General features: G+C 50.6%; 8 protein-coding genes across 8 annotated transcripts; 4 read left to right on the top strand and 4 right to left on the bottom strand.

Moving 5' to 3' along the window:
* Positions 1–491: 491 nt before the first annotated feature.
* Positions 492–1477, top strand: Asppvi_008763 (eukaryotic translation initiation factor 3 subunit J; the record flags this gene model as incomplete). The annotated part of the gene is made up of 3 exons (XM_043304628.1): positions 492–510; positions 622–701; positions 773–1477. 3 exons carry the CDS (start codon positions 492–494, stop codon positions 1475–1477), a joined length of 804 nt encoding a protein of 267 aa, XP_043160563.1.
* A 1030-nt stretch (positions 1478–2507) lies between these two features.
* On the bottom strand, positions 2508–3916 carry Asppvi_008764 (14-3-3 adaptor artA-like protein; the record flags this gene model as incomplete). The annotated part of the gene is made up of 8 exons (XM_043304629.1): positions 2508–2864; positions 2942–3029; positions 3094–3368; positions 3427–3438; positions 3503–3522; positions 3585–3631; positions 3703–3710; positions 3905–3916. 8 exons carry the CDS (start codon positions 3914–3916, stop codon positions 2508–2510), a joined length of 819 nt encoding a protein of 272 aa, XP_043160564.1.
* A 1816-nt stretch (positions 3917–5732) lies between these two features.
* On the top strand, positions 5733–9023 carry Asppvi_008765 (calcium-transporting ATPase; the record flags this gene model as incomplete). The annotated part of the gene is made up of 5 exons (XM_043304630.1): positions 5733–5850; positions 5924–6081; positions 6164–8479; positions 8535–8857; positions 8918–9023. 5 exons carry the CDS (start codon positions 5733–5735, stop codon positions 9021–9023), a joined length of 3021 nt encoding a protein of 1006 aa, XP_043160565.1.
* Positions 9024–10106: 1083 nt separating this feature from the next.
* Asppvi_008766 (putative l-fucose permease) lies at positions 10107–11855 on the top strand (the record flags this gene model as incomplete). The annotated part of the gene is made up of 6 exons (XM_043304631.1): positions 10107–10241; positions 10309–10409; positions 10488–10705; positions 10771–11115; positions 11172–11402; positions 11470–11855. 6 exons carry the CDS (start codon positions 10107–10109, stop codon positions 11853–11855), a joined length of 1416 nt encoding a protein of 471 aa, XP_043160566.1.
* Positions 11856–12540: 685 nt separating this feature from the next.
* Positions 12541–14879, bottom strand: Asppvi_008767 (non-specific serine/threonine protein kinase; the record flags this gene model as incomplete). The annotated part of the gene is made up of 2 exons (XM_043304632.1): positions 12541–14803; positions 14857–14879. 2 exons carry the CDS (start codon positions 14877–14879, stop codon positions 12541–12543), a joined length of 2286 nt encoding a protein of 761 aa, XP_043160567.1.
* A 2467-nt stretch (positions 14880–17346) lies between these two features.
* cdc43 (protein geranylgeranyltransferase type I subunit CDC43) lies at positions 17347–18825 on the bottom strand (the record flags this gene model as incomplete). Its single annotated transcript, XM_043304633.1, has 5 exons — positions 17347–17498; positions 17559–17667; positions 17716–18080; positions 18130–18175; positions 18235–18825. 5 exons carry the CDS (start codon positions 18823–18825, stop codon positions 17347–17349), a joined length of 1263 nt encoding a protein of 420 aa, XP_043160568.1.
* A 322-nt stretch (positions 18826–19147) lies between these two features.
* Asppvi_008769 (uncharacterized protein) lies at positions 19148–19932 on the top strand (the record flags this gene model as incomplete). The annotated part of the gene is made up of 3 exons (XM_043304634.1): positions 19148–19285; positions 19366–19791; positions 19867–19932. 3 exons carry the CDS (start codon positions 19148–19150, stop codon positions 19930–19932), a joined length of 630 nt encoding a protein of 209 aa, XP_043160569.1.
* A 348-nt stretch (positions 19933–20280) lies between these two features.
* Positions 20281–21090, bottom strand: Asppvi_008770 (CFEM domain-containing protein; the record flags this gene model as incomplete). The annotated part of the gene is made up of 3 exons (XM_043304635.1): positions 20281–20666; positions 20780–20909; positions 21004–21090. 3 exons carry the CDS (start codon positions 21088–21090, stop codon positions 20281–20283), a joined length of 603 nt encoding a protein of 200 aa, XP_043160570.1.
* Between the last annotated feature and the right edge of the window lie 926 nt (positions 21091–22016).

The raw sequence follows: 22016 nt of genomic DNA on the forward strand, positions 1-22016 counted from the left end.
TCGAAAAATGACAGCATTGGCAGGCTGAACAAGAGACGTCAGGCCGTCCCGATGCTGTTCGATAAAGAGTTATGATGATGATATGATCAGCCAAATACACTATATAGTGGCTTAATGAAAAATGCATCCAACTTAACACGTCTGCAGTAAAGCATTTGTCCACGTAAGAACGTAGCGCAAGCGTTGCAGTGCGCTCCGGCAATCTTCAAGACCAAGGTACCATGGCACTTAGAACAACGTATCGGGCATCAATCGTAGGGCATCACGTGACCATTCACATGCCCCACTACAAGATTCCATTGTGAAGTTGTTGCAGCAGCAGTGAGATTCTGTCTGTGTCCATTCAGAAAAACCATCGTCGGTCTTCGCCACGACAGTCTACCCCGTTCGCACACGGTAGATACTGCTGAATCACCTCCTCGGCATCGACTCAGCAAGTCTCGGACGTTGTCCCATCAGTCAATAATTTTTTTTTGACGATTTTGCCCGCCATGGCGCCTTCAAAGTGGGGTAAGTGATATCTTGAAATCTGCAAGTTCTGCATATCGCGATCCCGAGTTCTTGCAGATAGGAAGTCCCTGTCTTGATAGCTTGAGAAAGATGCTGATTTTGATTTATTAGACGATGAGGAAGATAGCAGCTCGCCCCCTCCTCCTCCTGTAGTGGCCAGACGCAAGTTCGACGATGAGGAGGAAGAAGATGTGAGCTTACCCCGTGATCTATACACCTTGCTTTCTGGTTCAAGGTATACTAACGATCTGTGACTATACAGGTCCTCGACTCGTGGGACGCCGCCGAAGACTCGGAAGTAGAGCGGGAAAAGGCCGCAAAGGCTGCTGCGGCCGCAGCCAAGGCCGAAGCCGAGGCGGCCGCGAACAAGAAGAGCAAGGCACAGCGGATAGAAGAGCACAAGCAGGAGCGACGGAAACTCGCCGAGGCGAACCAGAGCGAGGACGACAGCGACGAGGACGAGGCGGAGAGGCGGGCCCGCCTGCGCCGCACGGAGAAGGAGGGTGACCTCAAGCACGCGCAGGACCTGTTCGACAGCATCGATCTGAACCGCAACCGGGGGGCGCCCAAGGCGATTGTCATCAGCGACTCGGCGGATCCCACGCAGGCCGTTGACCTCTCCGCCATGCCGCTGTTCAAGCCCACGACCAAGGACCAGTTTACCCGGCTGACCACCGCACTGATCCCGCTGCTGACGGCGCACTCGAAGAAGCCTCACTACGCCCTGTGGGCGCAGGACTTCACCAAGCAGCTTGTCAAGGAGCTCAACAGCGGTGATGTCAAGAAGATTGCCAGTGCCCTTACCACCATCAGCAACGAGAAGATGAGGGAGGAGCGTGCCGCCGACAAAGGCAACAAGAAGACCAAGGCGGCCAAGACCAAGGTCTCTCTCGTTGCTAGCAGAGACAACAAAATTGATGCCACACCTTATGATGATGATGGACTGGACGATGGCGACTTCATGTGATTGAGGATTAGTAAAAGTAGGGCTACACCTGTTTGGAAAGGGAGAACGCCCTTTTTCCTGGTTCCCTTTTATCCTCCAAATGACGCTTCTCTTTTGTCCATACTGTTAATCGAAGCACTGATTTCTTACCTCTCATTCTCATTTCTTGAGATTTGTATATGCTTACCTATATACCTTGTATCCTGCGCCTCCTGTTCGGGTAATAAACTCTGTTTGGTTCAACGATAGACTACATTGCATGCCTCTTGACCTTATTTCTATAAAAGCTACTCAGAGTTTCCCTTACAAAGCGATTAGAGTCGGCCTTATGATATCAAAGCCATCTAGCTTGATAATAAAAGTGTCAGTTCAGATACTTGTAGTCCTTGTGTGAGTCATCACATGATGTCCACCGATAGACGGATGTAAAAAGGCGCAGGGTGAAGGAGGCACTTCTGTCCTGGGCCAGGAAAGGTTCAGAATTGGACTTCCCGGCCCCTTGCGTGGGAACTCCCAGATGTAAGGCTTAGATAGGCACGCATGCACACCTTCGATAGGGAAGTAGGCTAGCAGTCGATGGAAGGGCCTTAGGGCGATCATGTATGGAGATTGATGAAGTATCTTTCACCCCCTATATTCTCTTTTGCTCTCTCCACCTGCCGGTCTTCCCTTTCTCAAATATCTGATGTGAAGGAGCAACTACTTCCATTGGCAGGTACTAATTGGGGGAATAAAATCTGAGGACAGGGGAGAAAGGGAAGTGGAAACTAGTAAAAGGGGTAAAATGGGAATAAAAGACAATTGTATCTTGCTGGGGTTGGGAATAGAGACAAATAAAAGAGAGATAAATTCCACTCGGCCCCTTTTCCTCCCTCTCCAGATATCATCAAACTCCGCCGACCCGACTCACACGATCCCGAACAAGTGGAAGATATGTGCCGGCCCAAACCGGTCACGCGGCTAAGAAAAGGACTTGCAGGCACCAATAGACACGCCGAGTGACACAACACGGCTTTTGATACAACAAAGGAAAACCCCGAGAGCCGCCCGTTTAAGACTCGGCAGGAGCAGGCTTAGCCTCCTCAGCCTTTTCCTCAGTAGCGGGGGTGGGTTCCTCTTCGGCCTTATCCTCCTTGGCTGGGGCACCCTCGGCCTCGTTGCCGTCAGAAGAGGTCCACAGAGTGAGGTTATCACGCAGCAGCTGCATGATCAGGGTGCTGTCACGGTAGCTCTCCTCAGAGAGAGAGTCGAGCTCAGCAATGGCATCGTCGAAAGCCTGCTTGGCAAGGTGGCAGGCACGGTCGGGCGAGTTCAGAATCTCGTAGTAGAAAACGGAGAAGTTCAGAGCGAGACCAAGACGGATGGGGTGGGTAGGGGTGAGGTCGGTCTGGGCAACATCGGTGGCGTTCTAAAGGAGGTCAGCCGGTAAGCGAGCGCTCAAGGACATATTGCATCAACTCCGCTCGCGGATCTCATATCGCATACCTTGTAAGCCTCGTGGGCGGCAGTAGCAGCAACCTTGCGCTTGTTGCCAGAAGCAAATTCAGCGAGGTAACGGTGGTAGTCGCCCTTCCTATAGACAAAACGGTGATTAGCGATCGTACTTTGGATGCAAGAGTCAAGAATTGCTTGCTTACATCTTGTAGTAGAAGACCTTGGACTCGCCAGTTTCGGCCTTGGGGATGAGAGACTCGTCCAGAACGTCGAGGACATCCTGGCAGACCTTCTCCAACTCGGTCTCAATCTTCTGGCGGTAGTCACGGATAATGGTAACGTGCTGCTCGGAGCCCTTGGATTCCTCCTTCTGCTCGATGGAGGAGATGATACGCCAGGAGGCACGGCGGGTACCGACCACGTTCTTGTAGGCAACGGAGAGGAGGTTACGCTCATCGACGGAAAGTTCGCCTCCAATCTTATCCAAGGAGTTAGTGATTTAGCAATAGTGCCATTATAGCCTCATTTGTACATACCTTGGCGACTTCCTGTCCGGCGGTTAGTAGCTGAATCAGTTCACCCATTCCTTACAAGTCAGACAAACAAACGAACCTTCATATAGGTAACCATCTCTGTGAGAAGTAAGCATTAGGTTATTTCATGCCAGTGAATATGATGGGGAAAGACAACTAACCATCGTAGCGCTCCGCCTGCTCGCAGAGCCTTGCGAGGAAAGTCTTGCTGTAGGGAGGGGAAAGACGTCAGCGATCCTGCCATCTATTTGAAGATTGATAGTCGCCGAAGATTCTTACTTCTCACGCTATACATCAGAAATAGACTGTCAGTAAAACCTTAATCAAAAAAAAAATTGAAAGATAAAAAATGAATGGAAATTAGATGGAGTGGTGGGGGTGGTGTGCGTGTATACACGCCATGGACATCATGACAGCGGTGACAGGGTGGACAACAACAGAGGGAGGAGGGGTTAGGCTGGAACAACATAACATAACATACCTCAGAAGTCATGATGAAAGGTTATGGGATACGGAAGAGGGAAGAAGAAAAGGAGATGTTGGTAAATGTGGAAGAGAGAGAAAGGAGACTAGGTAGATAAGGAAGACTGCTTAGGAAAATGGGTTAGGAGATGGAAGAAGCACGTAGAGTAGGTAAGTAATCACGACCTGAAGATGTGATCTTCCCAGCAACTGGAAGTAGTTAAGTGATTGGGATGGATCGGTGAGCTGACGGGCCAGCCAGCTTTAGCGAGAGTGAGGCGGTGTGTTTGCCTAGTTTGTTGCTTTGTACTAGCCTCAGGCATTCAGGCATCCAATGCCTGCCATTCACCTTTTGGAGTGGTCTGTTTCACACTATGAGTGCTTATCAGCACTTCGCATGAGTTCCTCGTTCCGTGAATGGAATAAGCAATCATGACCATACTACATACAATGACTATCCCAACAGTTCCATGTCCCGACGGCGTCAGCAACTCTAGGTTTTGCTGAATGAAAGTGGCCCTGGAGATTCGAGGTCATATACGATCAAACGAGATGCTCTCTACAGGAATTACATCTAAATGGAGGGCCTAAGCTCTCAATCGGCAACCCATGTACTATACAGTACGCGCAAGAATCAATATACAAGCATTGTAGACTTCAGCAAAGGCAAAGAAGTGAAGGAAAAAGCCCTGCATCTGGGGAACTGTCACTAGCTAAACTAACGGTGAATTTCTCCGCCAGCCCTCTCAAGAAGGATAATAGTATCTGGCTGCTGTGTCTACCGGTGGAAAGTCTTCGGTGACTTGAGCATAGCAATCCTAGGCATGAAGTCGTCAATAAGACATCATCCCTGCTATCCAAATCATGATAGACGCTTCTCCATTTTGTCTATGATGTAGAACGCATCAGATTGGTAAGTGCGTCGAAAGAGACAATGGACCGGGGTTTCTCAGCATGGGCCCCCTCAAGGCATCATCGTTTCACAGTGGAGCTTGGCCACTAGTATGGATGTCGGTGACCTTACAAGTGGTTACAGAAGAGATTTCCACCTTGAATAGTGGGCAAATATCTAAAAAGAGCAGAATCTCCCAACTGTGCTCATCACCCTTCTTTGCGTACTTGAGCCATAGTTACCTGGGCTTGATAATAGGTAGATAAGACTGAGAGTTCTCCTTATCAAATCTGAAATGCAACTTCCATTCAGATAATCACCACCATAGATCAACAGAATCTTGAGAGAACTTCAATATAAAATACTAAAATACAGGGCACCTTAATCTATAGAAATGTTTTGATACGGTTCAGCCCTGTGACCCTCCGGCTGGTCCTTCTTCGTGGATTACCAAGGGTCTGCGGAGATTGAGCAAAACCGTCACCGCCAAAAAAAGAGAACACGTTTAACAGCCAAACTGCATCATTCTGCCCTCAGCGTCTGGGGCAAAGACCAACTGCGCCTCTTCAGGATAGACTTCGAATTTCCTTCTTTTTGGCCCAGAATGTCAGCATAGTCATTTTTCATTCGATAGACCTGTTGAACGATCTTCTCTCTCTTGTATCGCTCTCCGTGTTGTTGGGTCCTTCTTTCGGATATTTATTGATCGATTTTCCCCTTCCTTCTTCTAGACCCTTCCCGATTTCTATCTAGAGTACTGCTATCCGAGTACTACTTACCTAACCTGGTCTACTACTAGTGGTAACCTTGTCCATCCGGCCACTTGGCATTCATGTTGCTGACTCCTAGTAGACCACGTTCTTTCTTTATATTTCGTTCCGTGCATTCTTCCTATTTCTCCCTTTCCTCTTTCCCTCCCTCTTGGCTTGGTCAGTTGTCCGAGGCGTGATTGACAATGGAGCGGTCTTTTCTCCATTCTCCAGCAGAAGTGCTGGAGCACTTTGGAGTCTCAGAGCGCACTGGTCTATCTCAGGATCAGGTGTTGAAATTTAGGCAGAAGTATGGTTCAAATGGTCAGTACACCCCTCACCTCTACACTCAGCTCATAGCGTGATCCAAGCTGACCGGTGTCGATGAACAATGAAGCTCTTGCGGAAGATCCACCGACCCCTCTCTGGGAACTTGTGCTTGAACAATTCAAGGACCAACTGGTCCTCATCCTCTTGGGTTCTGCTGCCGTGTCCTTTGTGCTGGCTCTTTTCGAGGAAGGTGACGACTGGACGGCCTTTGTTGACCCTGTTGTTGTACGTTCTGCGAAACCCGGTTGTACAAAAGGTGATGCTTTTTGCAGAAATTGAACTGATGATTGTAAACCGGCCAAATTAGATTCTGACCATTCTGATCCTCAATGCTGTGGTTGGTGTCACGCAGGAGAGCAGCGCGGAAAAGGCGATTGCCGCTCTTCAAGAATATTCTGCAAACGAAGCGACAGTGGTTCGTGATGGCAAGACCAAGCGCATTAAGGCGGAAGATCTGGTTCCCGGAGATATCATCCACATCGGAGTTGGTGACCGCGTTCCGGCCGACTGCAGGCTGCTATCTATTCAAAGCAACAGTTTCCGCGTTGACCAAGCGGTGTTGACGGGTGAAAGCGAGAGTGTCTCCAAGGATGCTCGCACCATCAAGGATAAACAGGCTGTCAAGCAAGACCAGACAAATATCCTATTCTCGGGCACATCGGTTGTCAACGGCCATGCTACTGCCATTGTGGTGTTGACTGGTGCATCAACTGCTATTGGTGGCATCCACGAAAGTATCACATCCCAGATCTCAGAGCCGACGCCGCTTAAGCAGAAACTCAACGATTTTGGCGACATGCTGGCCAAGGTGATCACTGTCATCTGTGTTCTCGTTTGGGTGATTAATTTTGAGCACTTCAACGACCCGGCTCATGGTGGCTGGGCTAAGGGTGCCATTTACTATCTCAAGATTGCGGTCTCTCTGGGCGTGGCCGCCATTCCAGAAGGATTGGCGGTGGTCATCACCACCTGTCTCGCTCTGGGTACGCGCAAGATGGCGACTAGGAATGCCGTCGTTCGGTCTCTGCCATCCGTCGAAACTTTGGGTAGCTGCAGTGTGATCTGCTCCGACAAAACTGGAACCTTGACTACTAACCAGATGAGCGTGGAAAAGCTTGTCTACCTTAATGCGTCCGGTGATGACCTGGAGGAGGTAGACGTCGAGGGCACAACTTTTGCTCCCGAGGGCAACCTCTCTCGTAATGGGAAGGTATTGCAGAACCTTGCTGTAACCTCGTCTACCGTTCGCCAGATGGCTGAAGTCATGGCACTATGCAACGGCGCTAGTCTTGCTCATGACCCCAAGAGTGGCGCTTTCTCCTGCATCGGTGAACCTACTGAAGGAGCATTGAGAGTATTAGTTGAAAAGATTGGCACTGATGACATGGCTACCAACGAAAAGGTGTTCAGACTGCCGGCATCTGAGAGACTCCACGTTTCGAGTGCCCACTATGAATCACGCCTACCACTGCTGGCTACATATGAATTCTCCCGCGACCGCAAGAGTATGTCTGTCCTGGTTACAAAGGACAAGGCTCAGAGGCTTCTGGTCAAGGGCGCTCCTGAATCGATCCTCGAACGCTGCTCGTATGTCCTTTTGGGATCTGATGGGCCCCGTGTCCCTCTCACGAAAGCGCACAGTGATCTTCTTGCTAAGGAAGTTGTCGAATACGGAAACCGTGGTTTGCGTGTCATTGCTCTGGCTAGTGTTGACGATATCGCGGATAACCCCCTCTTGCACAATGCCCAAACCACCGAGGAGTACGCTCAGCTGGAAAGGAACATGACTCTGATTGGCCTTGTTGGAATGCTGGACCCTCCACGCACCGAGGTCGCTGACTCTGTGAAGAAATGCCGTGCCGCTGGTATTCGTGTGATTGTCATCACCGGTGACAACCGCCACACTGCTGAATCTATTTGCCGTCAAATCGGTATCTTTGGTCAGGATGAGGACCTTACGGGCAAGAGCTTGACGGGCAGGGAATTTGACAGCCTCTCGGAAAGTGAAAAGCTTGAGGCCGTCAAGAAGGCGTCTCTGTTCTCGCGTACCGAGCCAAGCCACAAGTCCAAGCTGGTCGATCTTCTTCAATCCTTGGGCCATGTGGTTGCAATGACCGGTGATGGTGTCAACGATGCTCCTGCCCTGAAGAAGGCCGATATTGGTGTCGCCATGGGTACGGGAACTGATGTTGCTAAGCTGGCTGCAGATATGGTTCTGGCTGACGACAACTTTGCGACAATTACCGTGGCTGTTGAAGAGGGCAGATCGATCTACAGCAACACCCAGCAATTCATTCGCTATCTGATCTCCTCAAACATTGGCGAGGTCGTATCTATCTTCTTGACCGCAGCTCTGGGCATGCCCGAAGCATTGATCCCCGTCCAGCTTCTCTGGGTGAACCTGGTCACTGACGGGTTGCCTGCTACCGCCTTGTCGTTCAACCCTCCTGACCATGATGTGATGAGACGCGCGCCCAGAAAGCGCGATGAGCCTCTTGTGGGTGGTTGGCTACTTTTCAGATACCTGGTCATTGGCACATACGTTGGTGCTGCAACTGTTTTTGGTTACGTATGGTGGTTTGTTTATAATCCAGAGGGACCTCAGATCTCCTTCTGGCAGCTGGTAAGCTAATCGTCTCGGTGGGACCTCTTCATGCCTGTCTAACTCATATTTATAGTCCCACTTCCACAAATGCTCCGCTCAATTCCCCGAGATCGGTTGTGAAATGTTCTCCAACGACATGTCGCGGTCCGCATCCACCGTGTCGCTCTCAATCCTTGTGGTTATTGAAATGCTGAACGCCATGAACGCGCTCTCGTCCAGCGAATCCCTCCTCGCCTTCCCTCTTTGGAACAATATGATGCTGGTCTACGCCATCATTCTGTCGATGACCCTCCATTTCGCTATTCTGTATATCCCGTTCCTGCAGGCATTGTTCTCTATTTTGCCGTTGAACTGGACTGAATGGCAGGCGGTTCTGGCGATCAGCGCTCCTGTTGTGTAAGTCTTGCCCTTATCCGTCCTCACTCCGAGTCCCGCTGTTGCTAACAGTTTATGAAGGGCCATTGACGAGCTACTTAAATATGCTGAACGCCGCCTGTATACTCTTCCTGCGAATGCAGGGGACAAGCAGAATGGGGTGGCATTTAAGCCCAAGAAGGCATAGGCGTTTGCCGATGAAGTGATGACCAACGGGCCTGTTGATGACTAGATATAGACAATGGCCTTTTGCGAATTAGTCCTGTCATTCCTTTTTTCTCCTTTCGTCAGGCATCTGAAAGTATATATGTATAAACCTAGAGGATCCTAACGTATAGAAATGACGAAACGACTTGACCCTGATGCGTGGTGATGAGTAGATACAATTTGATACTTTTGTGGTTGTTGCCTCCAGATGCTCTCAGCTATTGAGGAATCAGCGTCAAGTTTTTGGGGGAGGAAACGAAAGCGGATTCACTGCGTACTCTCGACCACTTCGGCAAGCTCAGCCACCAACGTGCGTACGTACGAACCGGGCAAGCCCAAACTTACCAGTTGTTAACCTTAAGACAATTTCAACCACTACAAATGCGGGGGAAAAGACAAACGAACCCGCACTCCCACCTCGGTCTTTGCGAGGAATGTCACCCCGACCTAAAACACCTGGGGCATGTTGGGCAACCCTGTCCAATGATCATCGACCCTTCTGGGAGTCTCAGGATTGGAGACACTCGCGCGTTCCCTGCGTGGCTTAGTGGTGGATTTTCTCCGACGATCCTTCCCCAGAGTGCGGAGAAAGCGAAGTCTGGGGCATGAGGAAGTGGAGGGTGTACTCCGTACGGATGCACCATCGAACCCTCTTCGCTCGGGGGCAAATGCTGTGGTTTCCTGCATGGCCGAAATTGGGATCCCTGCCTTTTTTCCGGCTAATTGCTTCAAGTCGTCAGGTCGTGATAGGCTGAGGGGTTCGAGGTCTCATACCGGAAAATGACCAGAATGGGTCAGAGTGCCATTGACGAGCCATGTGGTCTGTGGCTGCCGGCCACTGTGACCTTGATAAGGCACTACATCCAAGAGAGCAATCATCTTCGCTTTGGGGTAGCACGGCTGACGGCGTGCAGTAGTAGTACATAAAGCGTCTGGTTCCTCGAGTAACCCTGGTCACTGTTTCTCTTTTCCCCTCCCTTCATCCCGTCTTTCTTCTTGCGTCTCTTTATGAAGGATTCCTTTACAAGACACCATCAGCCCATTAACCTCCGCAATTGCTGAAATGGGGGTCGCACAGGTGCTCAAATCCCGCTCTGCGCTCCGGGTGAACAATAAGAGTACCACCTCTGCAGCTACGCTCACCTTGCGTCAGAGTCTGTGGCCCCTCGCCCTGGTCACGATTCTCTTCTTTATGTGGGTGAGTTGATGCCTGGATTGCCTGATCCAACCTGGACGAATATATGTTGATCATTCCCCATGTGTAGGGTTTTGCGTATGGACTGCTAGATACTCTTAACAAGCATTTCCAAAATACACTTGGCATCAACCGGACTCGTTCCTCGGGTCTTCAGGCCGCATATTTTGGGTATGAGTTGCCGACTACATGTGCATATGTATATGTGTATATATATTGGAACCCGTGGTAGAACTGACTAGCTGCAAGGGCATATCCACTAGCGTCGCTGGGTTACGCCAACTGGATTCTACGTCATTACGGATACAAGGCCGTCTTTATCTTCGGACTGACCCTGTATGGCATTGGAGCGCTCTGCATGTGGCCGGCCGGCCTCCATCGGTCATTTGGAGGTTTCTGCGCGGCCACATTCGTTATCGGGTCGGGGCTGGGTTCTTTAGAGACCGCTGCCAATCCGTACCTCACTGGTCAGTAGAGATGATGAACATACGCCAGTAGAACAAAGGAAGTCGTGCTAACCTGCGCTCGATAGTCTGTGGACCACCGAAATATGCTGAATTGCGAATCAACCTTGCCCAGGCTTTCAACGGCATCGGCACCTGTGTCGCTCCAGTCTTGGCCTCGTACGTCTTCTTTACAGATACCCAGGACGATGTAGCAGCATTGAAGAGCGTGCAATGGGTCTACCTTGCCATCGGCATCTTCGTCTTCCTTCTTGCTGGGGTCTTCTTCATATCCAACATCCCCGAAGTCACCGATGAGGACATGGCCTTCCAAGTCGCCGAAACCCACGTCGACGAGCAGGAAAAGCCACTCTGGAAGCAATACAAGCTGTTCCATGCCGCCTTCGCTCAGTTCACATACACCGGTGCCCAAGGTGCGTCAATCTTTATCTTCTGTATAACATACCGCCCCGTCTAACACACACGACAGTCGGCATCGCAGGCTACTTCATCAACTACGCCGTCGAAACCTGGCCCGGCACCTCGAGCGCCACGGGCTCCAAGTACCTCGCCGGCGCGCAGGGCGCTTTCACCGTCGGCCGCTTCACCGGCGCCTTCCTCATGAAATACATGCGCGCACGCTGGGTCTTTCTGGTATACCTTTCGGGGGTGGTGGCGTTCCTCGCTGCATCCATCACCCAAAAGTATCAGACTGGTGTCGGTATGCGCTCCCTCCCCCTTTACCTGTGCTTGCGGACACGTACTGACTGATGATTGATTCCCAACAGCCATGCTTTTCGTCACCCTGTTCTTCGAATCCGTCTGCTTCCCCACAATCGTCGCGCTGGGCATCCGCGGTCTGGGCCGGCACTATAAGCGCGGGTCTGGCTTCATCGTTGGCGGTGTCTGCGGTGGTGCTGTCGTGCCGCCGCTCCTGGGCCATGTGGCCGACATGCACAACAGCACGGGCTTCGCCATGATTGTCCCCACGATGTTCATGGTCGCTGCGTGGACCTATGCTGTCGCCGTCAACTTTGTGCCTGCCTACCGCGATACCGTCGACAAGGTCGGCGACAGCCAGATCGGGTTGATCGAGGGTGATGGAGTAATGAAGGACGTGGAGGCTCGGGGGACGGAGAAATCGACAGAGGCGTCCGTCCACATTGAGCATTGATGATGACAAATTGACAGTACATTTGTATTTCCGATGAGTATAATGATGCAATATGATCTATACCTAAGACGAATCGTTCCAATCAACACTAACAGCCGGTGCATGTCTATTGCGTAACAAGTTTTGATGGAATCTACTCTATCTATATGAACATATGTATATGACGAGGGCAAACAAACAGAAGCAAAAAGCTTGAATGAACTGTCAGCATCTAGACAACAACGGGATGAATGCGCTGTGCGCTAAATATCATATTCGGTGCTCAATCGGGTACCAGCCCGAACAGGCAGGGGAAAAACGAAAATAGTCAAATCGAGGGTATCTCCACGGCGGAATAGAGTCGGAGGAAATGAAAGGTGGTGGAAGAAGAGATCAGCAAGGTACAGAGGGAAGAGTTTGTATCAGACAGAAACCCGATGAAGTGACGCAAAGGTTCGATGGGAGGGAAAAAAGGAAAAGAACGGAAATGAGTGAATTCGTGGCAGACGATGAAAAGGCGTATACCGTTCGTATCTCCACCAAATCCAAAGTAATACAGGTATTCAAGAAAGCCGATGCCACATTGCCGCAAAAAGGGGTATAAAGGCTAGCGCAAAACAAATAAATGATTCTATGAGAGGTCATTGGTCACCTGACATGGAACTTGTTCGTCTGTCCAATTCGATTTGTCGACACAAGACGAACCCTAGGGAGCCACAGCGTTTGTGGAGGTGACAACAACGGTCTTGCTGTCCTCATCGTGCAGAGCTGGCGCATCTGCTGTTCCTGCTCTTGATGCTTTCAGGGAGGAAGAGCGAGGCGGTCGAAGTGGGCTCGTGTCGATATCCGGCGCAGGGGCGAGCGATGGTTTTTGATAGTTGCTCGGTAAATCACTAGAACAGTCGAAAGGCTTACTCTCTTCCTCAGGCCTGATGATAGCATCCACTGGCGAGCCTGGATCCTCATCTGGACCGTCAAAAGTCTCTACCTCCTCAATATCTTCCTCTGCCATATCCTCCTCTTCTTCGATAATTTGACTTTTCCGCGTTGCAGCCCGAGCCTTGCCTGCACCATGGGCCGGATCTATCGCAGCATTGTCGTGTGGGAATTCCGTTGTGGCCATGCCACCAGAGGCCATGAGATTCGCTGTGTGTAACATAGGACCTCGGAAGGCAGATTTTTTGCGCCTGGCAAACACAAGGCTGCTTGAGGGCGAATAGAGTAACGGCGTGGGCGCTGCTTCGTTGAAAACAGATTGCATCCTTCCGTTCGCATCGTGCGCATCACGGAATCCATGGTTTGCATTCCGTACAAGGCGAATGTTACTGGGAAAGCGTGCAGAGGCGCTGGGTGTTGTAGGGAGAACTTTGATCGAGGAGTGCGGGGATCTCGAAGGCCGAGCCGTCGGGGTCGATGCGGATCCAATGCTGTTTGAGGAGACAGAAGAGGCTTTGGAGTGAGTGTGCGTATGATGAATGCTTCGTATGGAGGAGACAGAAGACGAGGTGGATTTGCGACCTCGCAGTCCCGTGGAGGATCGTCTGTACGAGCCCCTTGGCGTGATTGGAGACGGAGATAGGGAATTACGATGGCTCGGATAGCCAGTACTCAGCGGCCGAGGTTGTCGCGGATATGAATGACGATTGTTGGAGTAGGAGGCGCTGCTTGGCGCAAGGCTACTGGCGTTAGATGCGCGCTTGATTTGCGTCGGAGTCGCTAGATCGCCTGCAGGAGGGATATTTGGTGAGGTTGGCGCTGGTTTCTTCCCGGCTTCTTGCCCTTTCCCCGGACTCAGTCTGTCGGAGAAGAACTTGCGATGCCCTCCCCCCGCTGATTTGGGATGAGGAGACTTTGCCCTCTTCGCAGATTCCATAAACCAATGTTTCAGCGATGCGAGCTGACTGATGATCGGGTATTGACGGCGTCCAGTTCGACGCCTGAGGATACCGTTGTGCTGTGCCAACTCCGGCTGCGACGCACTAGCATGCAGTGTGCTCGGCCGTCGCGTATTATCTTTTGGAGGGGGTACTGGACGACGTCTTGTTGAGCTGCCAGATCGGACCGAGTCCTTGTCAACAGGTGGAGGAGGCGGCGGCGCCGGGATGGTCACATCCAAAGGCTGTATGGGAACAGGCTCAGGGAGCATTGGCAGTTCCGGGACAGCGAGCTGAGAGGGAAGACTGCGCCTGTCCCTTCTTCCACGTTCCTGAAGCAATATGCCCGGAGACGCATGTCCTTCCTCATCCACTTCAAGGAGTGCAGCAGAGATCTTCTCCAAGCGGCTACTAGCGGCGCTGAGTCGTCGCAAGTTCTTCGCTTCGGCCTCTCGTTCCCGTCGCTTGCGCTCCCTCCGGAGCTCTTTCCTCTGCTCTTTTTCAATGAGGAGAGCCCACCAGCCGGCGAGCGGGTCGCATCGTTGCGCAAGAACGCTTTCCACGACCTCGTCGACGTTGACTCCAGCGCTTTTCATCCGCTGTAGGGTAGTTCTTTCCAAGGGCGTCGAGAAAGGCGCGGGACGAGGGATTTTAAGAATTGCTTGCTGCTCCGGGGCATGCTCTGCAAGGAACGGATGAGCCAGTATATCGGCCAAGCTCGGCCGGAGAAGAGGTCGCTTGGACAGGAGTAAGTTGATGAGGGCCTTGGCATCGTCAGGGAATTTATCGTTGAAGACTGGCTCTTCGGTGAGAATCCTCTTTTTGGTGACTTGATCGTCGTCTTCGTCAAACGGCAGCTCCCCGGCGAGAAGCGCATAGAGGATGATGCCTAAACTCCATACGTCCACCTTCTCTCCGGCGTACTTCTCTGCCTTCAGCATCTCGGGTGCACTATAACATATCGTACCGCAGAAAGTCTGTAGGTAGCTTGCCTTGCCATCATACTCTCGCGTAAACCCGAAATCGCAGAGCTTGACGTTCTCGTGCTTGTCGAGGAGGATGTTCTCCAACTTGAGATCGCGATGAACGCATGACCTGCTATGCACGTATGCGACTGCGCCCACTAGCTGAGTGAATATTTTCTTGACTTTGTCGACTGGGAGGGGGCCATGGCGGAGAAGGTAGTTGTAGAGTTCATCACCTGCGCATCGTCCTTGTCAGCGGTAGCCGACTGCATCACGTTACAACCGTTCCCTACCTGGACAGTATTCGAGTACAAGCCAGACCAATTTTTCTGTCACTATAACCTCATAAAGACGGGCAATATGTGGGTGGAGGAATTGGCGATGGTGATGAATCTCGCGCGGCAGGTTCGTATCCTCCCTTGGGGAGGACTTGAGCACAACCTATGGACGAACCCAATTAGAATAGGTCCGCGTCTTATATCGGCCGTGGGGTGGATGATACCTTGGAACCATTGGTGAGCTTGTGGGAAGCAAGATAAACCTTGCCAAAGGAGCCTTTCCCAATCAGCCTTCCAAGGGTGTAGTTACCAACGGTTCGAAGGTCCTTCGACGAGAACTCCCTGGAAACGCAGGGTTGATTAGAATCGTAGGGCTTTGGCAGAGCTTGGGGTATAAAAGTGGCAGCTTACTCCAATAACTCATGGTATGATTTGGCGAGCTATTACGGCGGAACACAATCGCCAAAAGTCAGCAACATTCATTTCAACAGCACCATAGGGCGAAAATAAGCAGCATATCAAACGTCTAGGGATTTATGACAGGGAAACATCAGGACACACGAGAGACCGCGTAATGACAGATGGGTTGGCAATAACTACAGCCAGTTGACATGGGTTGGCCCAATAGAGTTTGAATGTGGGGTCTCGTAGAAGATGCGAGCCTTAGGTTGACCGTTTTATGATGCATCAAATATCAATGCCTTAGACGAACCTTTTCTTTTTGTTTCTGGGATTGAACCTCCGCTCTTGTCCTGGCCGACGGCATGTGTTATGACTTCGTCTCCGCCTGATTTGGAGATTCCCGCGGAGATGATGTATGCGCACGATGGGACGTTGTGACGAAAGACTATCACGACGATGACCGCTTGAGACTGACATCCAACCTGAGGCGGGACAGGCGAGGAGTATCGCGATCAGGGGGAGGGATGGAGCCGACGGACGAAGAAGCGTAGTAGAACAAGGAGTTTAACGCGATGGACGGCGGCGCGCAAGATGGCTGGCAGATCGCGGATCGCATAGACGGACGGACCGGGCAAAATGGACCGCAATGGTTTAACAGTTAGGGAATTGGCTATAACTCATTCAAGTCTCCGCAAAGGAAGGGAGACGTCTCGCAGAGCGATGTGAGAAGGACGCAAAAAAATTCCCTTGTCCGAAGCGGAAATTTCGGGCCCAACAGGACGACGTGGAGGTGGAGGATGGACGGGACGGCAGCTGTTTGTGGAAAAGGATCGGAAGGAGGTCGGAATGACTTGAAGATGAGAAGCTCAGAGATTATTATTAGTAAACAGGCCGAAATATAATATCAAGATGGAAAGAGAAAGAGATGCTGTATAAAGACAAGAGGGGGAAAATTGGTCAAGAAAGGAGAAGAAGCTAGCAATACATACCTATATCTATTGGATATGGCGGAGAATAATATGATGAAACAAGAAGTTGGTTTGTTTCGAGTGTCAACGGACAACCTGATTCCGCATCGGCTTGGACAGATGTCAATGATTATGACAATGACAATGACAATGACTATTATTATTATTATTACTCTTCGTCTTCTTGTTATCCTTCTGATTATCCAGCCAACAGGGGGCTATCTGGAGGTACGTACCTTATTATCACGACGATGACGATGAACCAGGGGAACTGTTATTAAACAGGTTAGTTGGTTTTTTAAAGAATCTACCTCTCTACCTATGGACATAATTGCCTACTGCATATGGGCTGTACGGACAATTTCACACAAGCCAATTGTCGGACAATCCATTATGAACCACTGACAGCCAGTAAGAGGACAAACAGACCATGATGCTCATTTTGCAGGTGGGAACGTGCGCCGTTTCGACCTTCGAGTCTTTCGACGTCGACATCATCATCAACCACCACCACCCAGTATCAATCGCCCGAGGAGGTTGAGGGCTTCATACACAAGGATCCCTTAGCAGAGAGCTCAGATCTTCACTTTACGTCTACGTATCTAGGATAGCATGTTATTCCTTGACTGTACTGATATCATCACTGAGTAAGTGGCTCTCAGTGCTGCTCGTGTGGTCGATAAACGAGCCCCTGAATGGTAGAGAGATAAATTACGATGACGACGGCTCCCGGCCGGTCCTAACGGTGCGTGACATGGGCCACTCCCCGTCTTCTAGAACACTTCCTAGCCCCTAGACACGGGAAGTGGCTCGCTCGCTATTTATCGATCGAATATTAGATTTTAATATTGTTTGAGTAATCTAAATCCTTCCCATTCAAAGACCAACTTGGAGCTACGTATTGCTCTGAAGTGTCATGAAATAAAAAATCAACGACTTGGGGTATAAATTGGCAAGACTTCTAGCCCAGGCTACGATCTCGGATAATACGAACAGCGTGCTATTTGGATATCCATCCACCATAATTAGAGCATCAATTCGTCTCTTTGCCACCAGGGAAGACTTTGCATATGTTGAGCTGCCCGGTGACTGGCGCATAATGCAGGATCTACACTGCTCAGACCCTCTTCTCCTTGAAATGCGAGAGATACCAGCCCAGCAAACGAGTGTAGAAGGTCTTGCATTGACCGTTAGAACAAACCCTTTCTTCTATGTCGTAGGAGCTCTGAGATCTCACCTGGAGGCTCACCAATGCCTTTCCCAAACCCGCCGATAATGTGCTGTGTCTTCTCGAGCAGATATTGCCGGTTGCGCTGCTGATCGATAAGAGGTAGTCGGTCCATCATCTAATCCTGTTAGTAGCGTTCACCATCGCTAGATCGGTAAACACTTACTACGAGCGTACCCGTGTTCCACAGCGAGTAACATGTATCCGCATATTTGTTGCATCGCCCATTGAAACCTGCCCAGTTCAGAGATTCTTCTGTTAGCGGGGGAAAGTTGGGAAGCAAGGCAATCTTCTCATCAAGACTGAGGTTGCCTGTATCACGTTGTAAACCATCACTCTGCTCAGGTGCACTATCGTCTTCCTCATCCGACTCCTCCTCTTCACCCAAATCAGACGTCTGTCTGGAGACGAGCCATTTGAGCAAATGTTCGAATTCCCAACTCCCTGGGGAAAGAAGCGCCATGTGTCCCTGGTCTTTGGAAAGACGGCAAAGAAAGGTTAGGGCGCCAATGGCACAATAGGTCAGACCAGCTGTCTTCAGTCAGAACCAGTCATTTATGGCAGAGTCCATTGCACATACAGTGGGATTCACAAAAGGGTGCTTCCGACATTCCCCCGTCATATGTCTACCAGATCCAAGTATCAGCATTTCCAGCCATAACCCAACATTTAAGAATCTTCGAACCTGACAAGCCTGTATGAATTCCACGAGCCTGCCTACATCAATATCGCTCACACCCGCAAGGCCTCTCCCGCTCCTCCCTCGCAGAATATAGCGCGTCCCAGCTGCGCAGCAGCAGAACCGCAAGTCGCGACCACCCATGACCTCTCCCCCAGGGCCAAGCACTTCTCCGAAGCTGCCATCTTCACGTTGAAGTTTGGGCAACCATTGAAGACATTCAATGCGCTTCACCCTCGACAGGTCATCGCCCAGGATGAGCAGCAATACCAGCGCAAAGAATGTAGCCGGGACATTCGCCGGGTCCCAAGCTTCATTCTCCGGAGTGCGCTTGTCAATCCCAAAATCTGTCCCCGTGAACCCGCGGAAACCCCCCGATGGAACCTGGCAGTGATAGAGCCAGTCTATGTACCCTTTTCGTTCTTCGACGGTAATCTTGCTGTCCAGCGCGCCTAGAATGTCCAGACCGGAGATTGTGAAGAAAGCGAGGAGCATGCGATTGGAGTCATTGGAGGTGTATTGGTGGGGGAGGAACGTCTTGAGACAGCGGAGGTAGTATTTGATGTGACGTTCTTTGTTAAAGACAGCCTCTGTCATGTTGCCGCGCTTGACAAATCTCGCATCTGCTTGTCACATCAAATGGAGATGAAGCTAAGAACAAGCGAAGGAGCGAGTTCCTGGAGTCCGTAGCTTGAATTACACCTTCTTGTTATCATTATTATTTTGCGGGCGGGCTCCGGACTTAAACAGCGGTAACCCCACAAGATGGATCCAGACATCGGACGTAAAAAAAGTGGCAGCAGCTACAAAGTCAAGGACATGAACGATAACTATCGATAGCTCCCAGGGCTATACGCAGCTATTGCTGTGACTTGTATATAGAATATTTTTTTTTTAATCTTCTCTATCTTCATCTAACATGGCTCTTCTCTCCTCCAAGACACTCATTCAGGCGCACGCCCTGTTTCTGTTTGTTCTGGCCGTGTACCTGACCAGATCTCCAAGCACAGTCACCGAATCAGACGTTGTCTTCATGATAGGAGAAGTCCTACAGATCGTACGTCCGAGGATTCTCTAATCTTATTCAGCCCAAATCCCGCCTCAATCAAACTGACAGAATTCAACGACACAAAACAGGATGCAGCCCCGTCCTTTTCCCGTCCTCAATCCCCCTTTGCGCTATGCGGCATCCTCCTCATCGCCGACGCCCTCGTCGATCTGATCATCGTCGCAAAAATCCCGCGGGTCAACGAGCTCGTCGCCATGGCCCAAGCGGCCAGGAGCCAATCTGCCACACCCATGTCCAGCGCGATGCAAAACCCCTTCGCCGCGCGCCTCGCCGCACTCTACTCGGAGATCTGGACTTTGCTTTCGGCAGCCCGGTTCTGTCTGTTCTTTGCTGTCTCATTTTTCATCTACCAGAGTAAACCTGATGCTTGGGGGGTGGGTACCGCGCGCAGGACAGGCGGGTATGGCTCGGTAGAGGCGACATCGGGCTTGGACCAGCTGAAGAATAGGGTTGTATTTACGTATGGTTTTATGGAGATGATGTTCTGGCTCTGGGTAAGTCGTGCCGGTGTGCTGGCCACCAGTGGTTGTATCTGCGAGCCTCCGCTGAGTTGTGCTGATCCGTGGTAGATTTTCATCACTCTCCGCGAAGAGCGGCAGGAGATAGCTGCTCGCTTCGTGGAACGAGAAGAATAGGCGGTTGTCGTCCGTTGTTTTGTTGATGCACATTGGATCCACGCGTTGCACATAATCTACAGAGCATTATACACTGGAGAATGACGACGAATTCTTAGACTACACAGCAATTCTGATATGTTACAGCGAAAACTCATGTTCGCGGACTATTAAGTAGCATATGCGTTTCAAGCGGAAACCGATCCCCCCACGATCTTCATCAGAGTCATAAGACAACTTGCGGAAATTGGCTCACAATTATGAGCACTTCTTGCCATATGCACTTCGTTTCCCATAAACGGTTCAGCTTGTGTTTGTATTTCATCAAGAATGACAAACAGTCCAGCCATGGCGCGAATCCCATGGCCCCTAAGCGAGCATGCCGAAAGCCGCAACAGCCGCACCGGCAGCCGCAAGGAGACCAATCTCCTTGTGCTGAGAAACGGCAGCCCCGGCACTGGTGTGGGCGGCCGAAGTAGCAGACGAGGTCGCGGAGCCAGTGGTAGAAGTCGTAGAAGTGGTTGCAGTCGCAGCGGTCTGGGAGGTGTTGGACTCATTGGTAGCCGTCTTGGTGGAAGAACCAGAAGTGGAAGAATCAGAAGTAGAAGGATCAGAAGTGGAAGAATCAGAAGTGGTTGTAGAGGATGCAGAGGATGTGCCAGTGGCAGATTGATTTTCGTTTTCGCAGCTGGGAGACTGAGGCATGTTGGTCACACCGGCGGTTTTGCATATCTGGTTCGCAAACTGGACGGCGGCTGTGGAAAGAATGGGTGAGCGTCTTCTTCTTCTGAGTATAACGTAGAGGCGGAGAATCAAGGGTTATGTGTAGGCGTGTAGAGTCCCGAGAACAGCAAGAACGAGAACTTACCCTGCTGCTTGTCTGCAGGGCACGATTTGAGAATGCAGCACGAAATACCCGAAATGAAGGACGTGTCGGTGCAGATGCACTTCACGTCAAGACCGCAGCTAGCGGGGATGGAATCTGTCGCGCATGATTTCTACCTCAGATCATTAGTAACGTGTATCAGTCTCTCTACACAGAAGAAACAACTCAGTAGCATTTTGGACACATAAATGAGAGGCAACACTTACAGCACAATCAGGCAGACCGTCAAGGCCCTGGGCAGCTGCCATGCTCAGGCAAGCCGCAAGAGCAAGGGCGACAGAGTAAAGCTTCATTATGAGGACTTGCTAAGATGCTCAATTGATTGAAATCGTGGTAAGAACGTAGGCTCAAGGTGGGCTTAGAGCAAGGTCTGTCGGGAGAAGATGAAGGTGTAGAAGGGTTGGTGAGGGGACAGGGTCAGAAAGAGTAGAAATACGATGGAGTGGGTGGTAACTGGCGCCATGACGATCTGGCCAGCAGGCCGATGAATGTACACCCTATCTAGTATCTAGCGAATAATAATCATGCCTGGGTAGGGATGTGTGGTACCTCTCTGATGGTTAGTCTGTTTTCTAGTTTCTTCCAGTTTTCCATTGCTTTCCCCATTCCAGTGTGCGGTTGATTAAGCCTTCATAGTCGAATAGAACTACTAATTACTGCTCTTGACTCCTTGTTATTACTATTCATGCCTGTTGGAGTTATCCTTATGGTTGTTCATCTGCAATAATAAGTCCCTGGGCCCAAGTGGATGTGTAGCTTTTTGCATTAACACTGTTGTTTTCTGTTGTTATCCGGTGTCTTCTAAACTCTATTCATTCATGGCTCTGGAACACGGTTTCTACAAGTACCTTACTTGTATGAGACAGGGGCCAGCTCTTTGTGAGGAATTTATTGGCAGATCAATAGCTAAGACCAGCCTATCACCATTCATCATGAGAAACATACTCAGAATCCGTGTAAAAGACGGTCTCTGAGTAGATAGTCCCTGAGTCTTCCCTCAAATGTTATGTCCCCATTCTCCTGCATTGGAACCCTGGCTCGTCATGGTTAAGGTATGGTTATGCACTACTCCGTCTAAGCGTCCAGCGAATGGTCAAAAAGTATTTAGTCCCTTCAGTTCGACCCCACCGGTCGCCTTTTTTGCTCAAAAATCTGGCCCATCCCCGGATTTTATTTAGCCATCAGCCTATCAGGGAGCCGTGAAATCGCTAGCCTGGAC

The sequence above is a fragment of the Aspergillus pseudoviridinutans genome (genome assembly GCF_018340605.1).
Source record: "Aspergillus pseudoviridinutans IFM 55266 DNA, scaffold_6, whole genome shotgun sequence".
Lineage (NCBI taxonomy): Eukaryota > Fungi > Ascomycota > Eurotiomycetes > Eurotiales > Aspergillaceae > Aspergillus > Aspergillus pseudoviridinutans.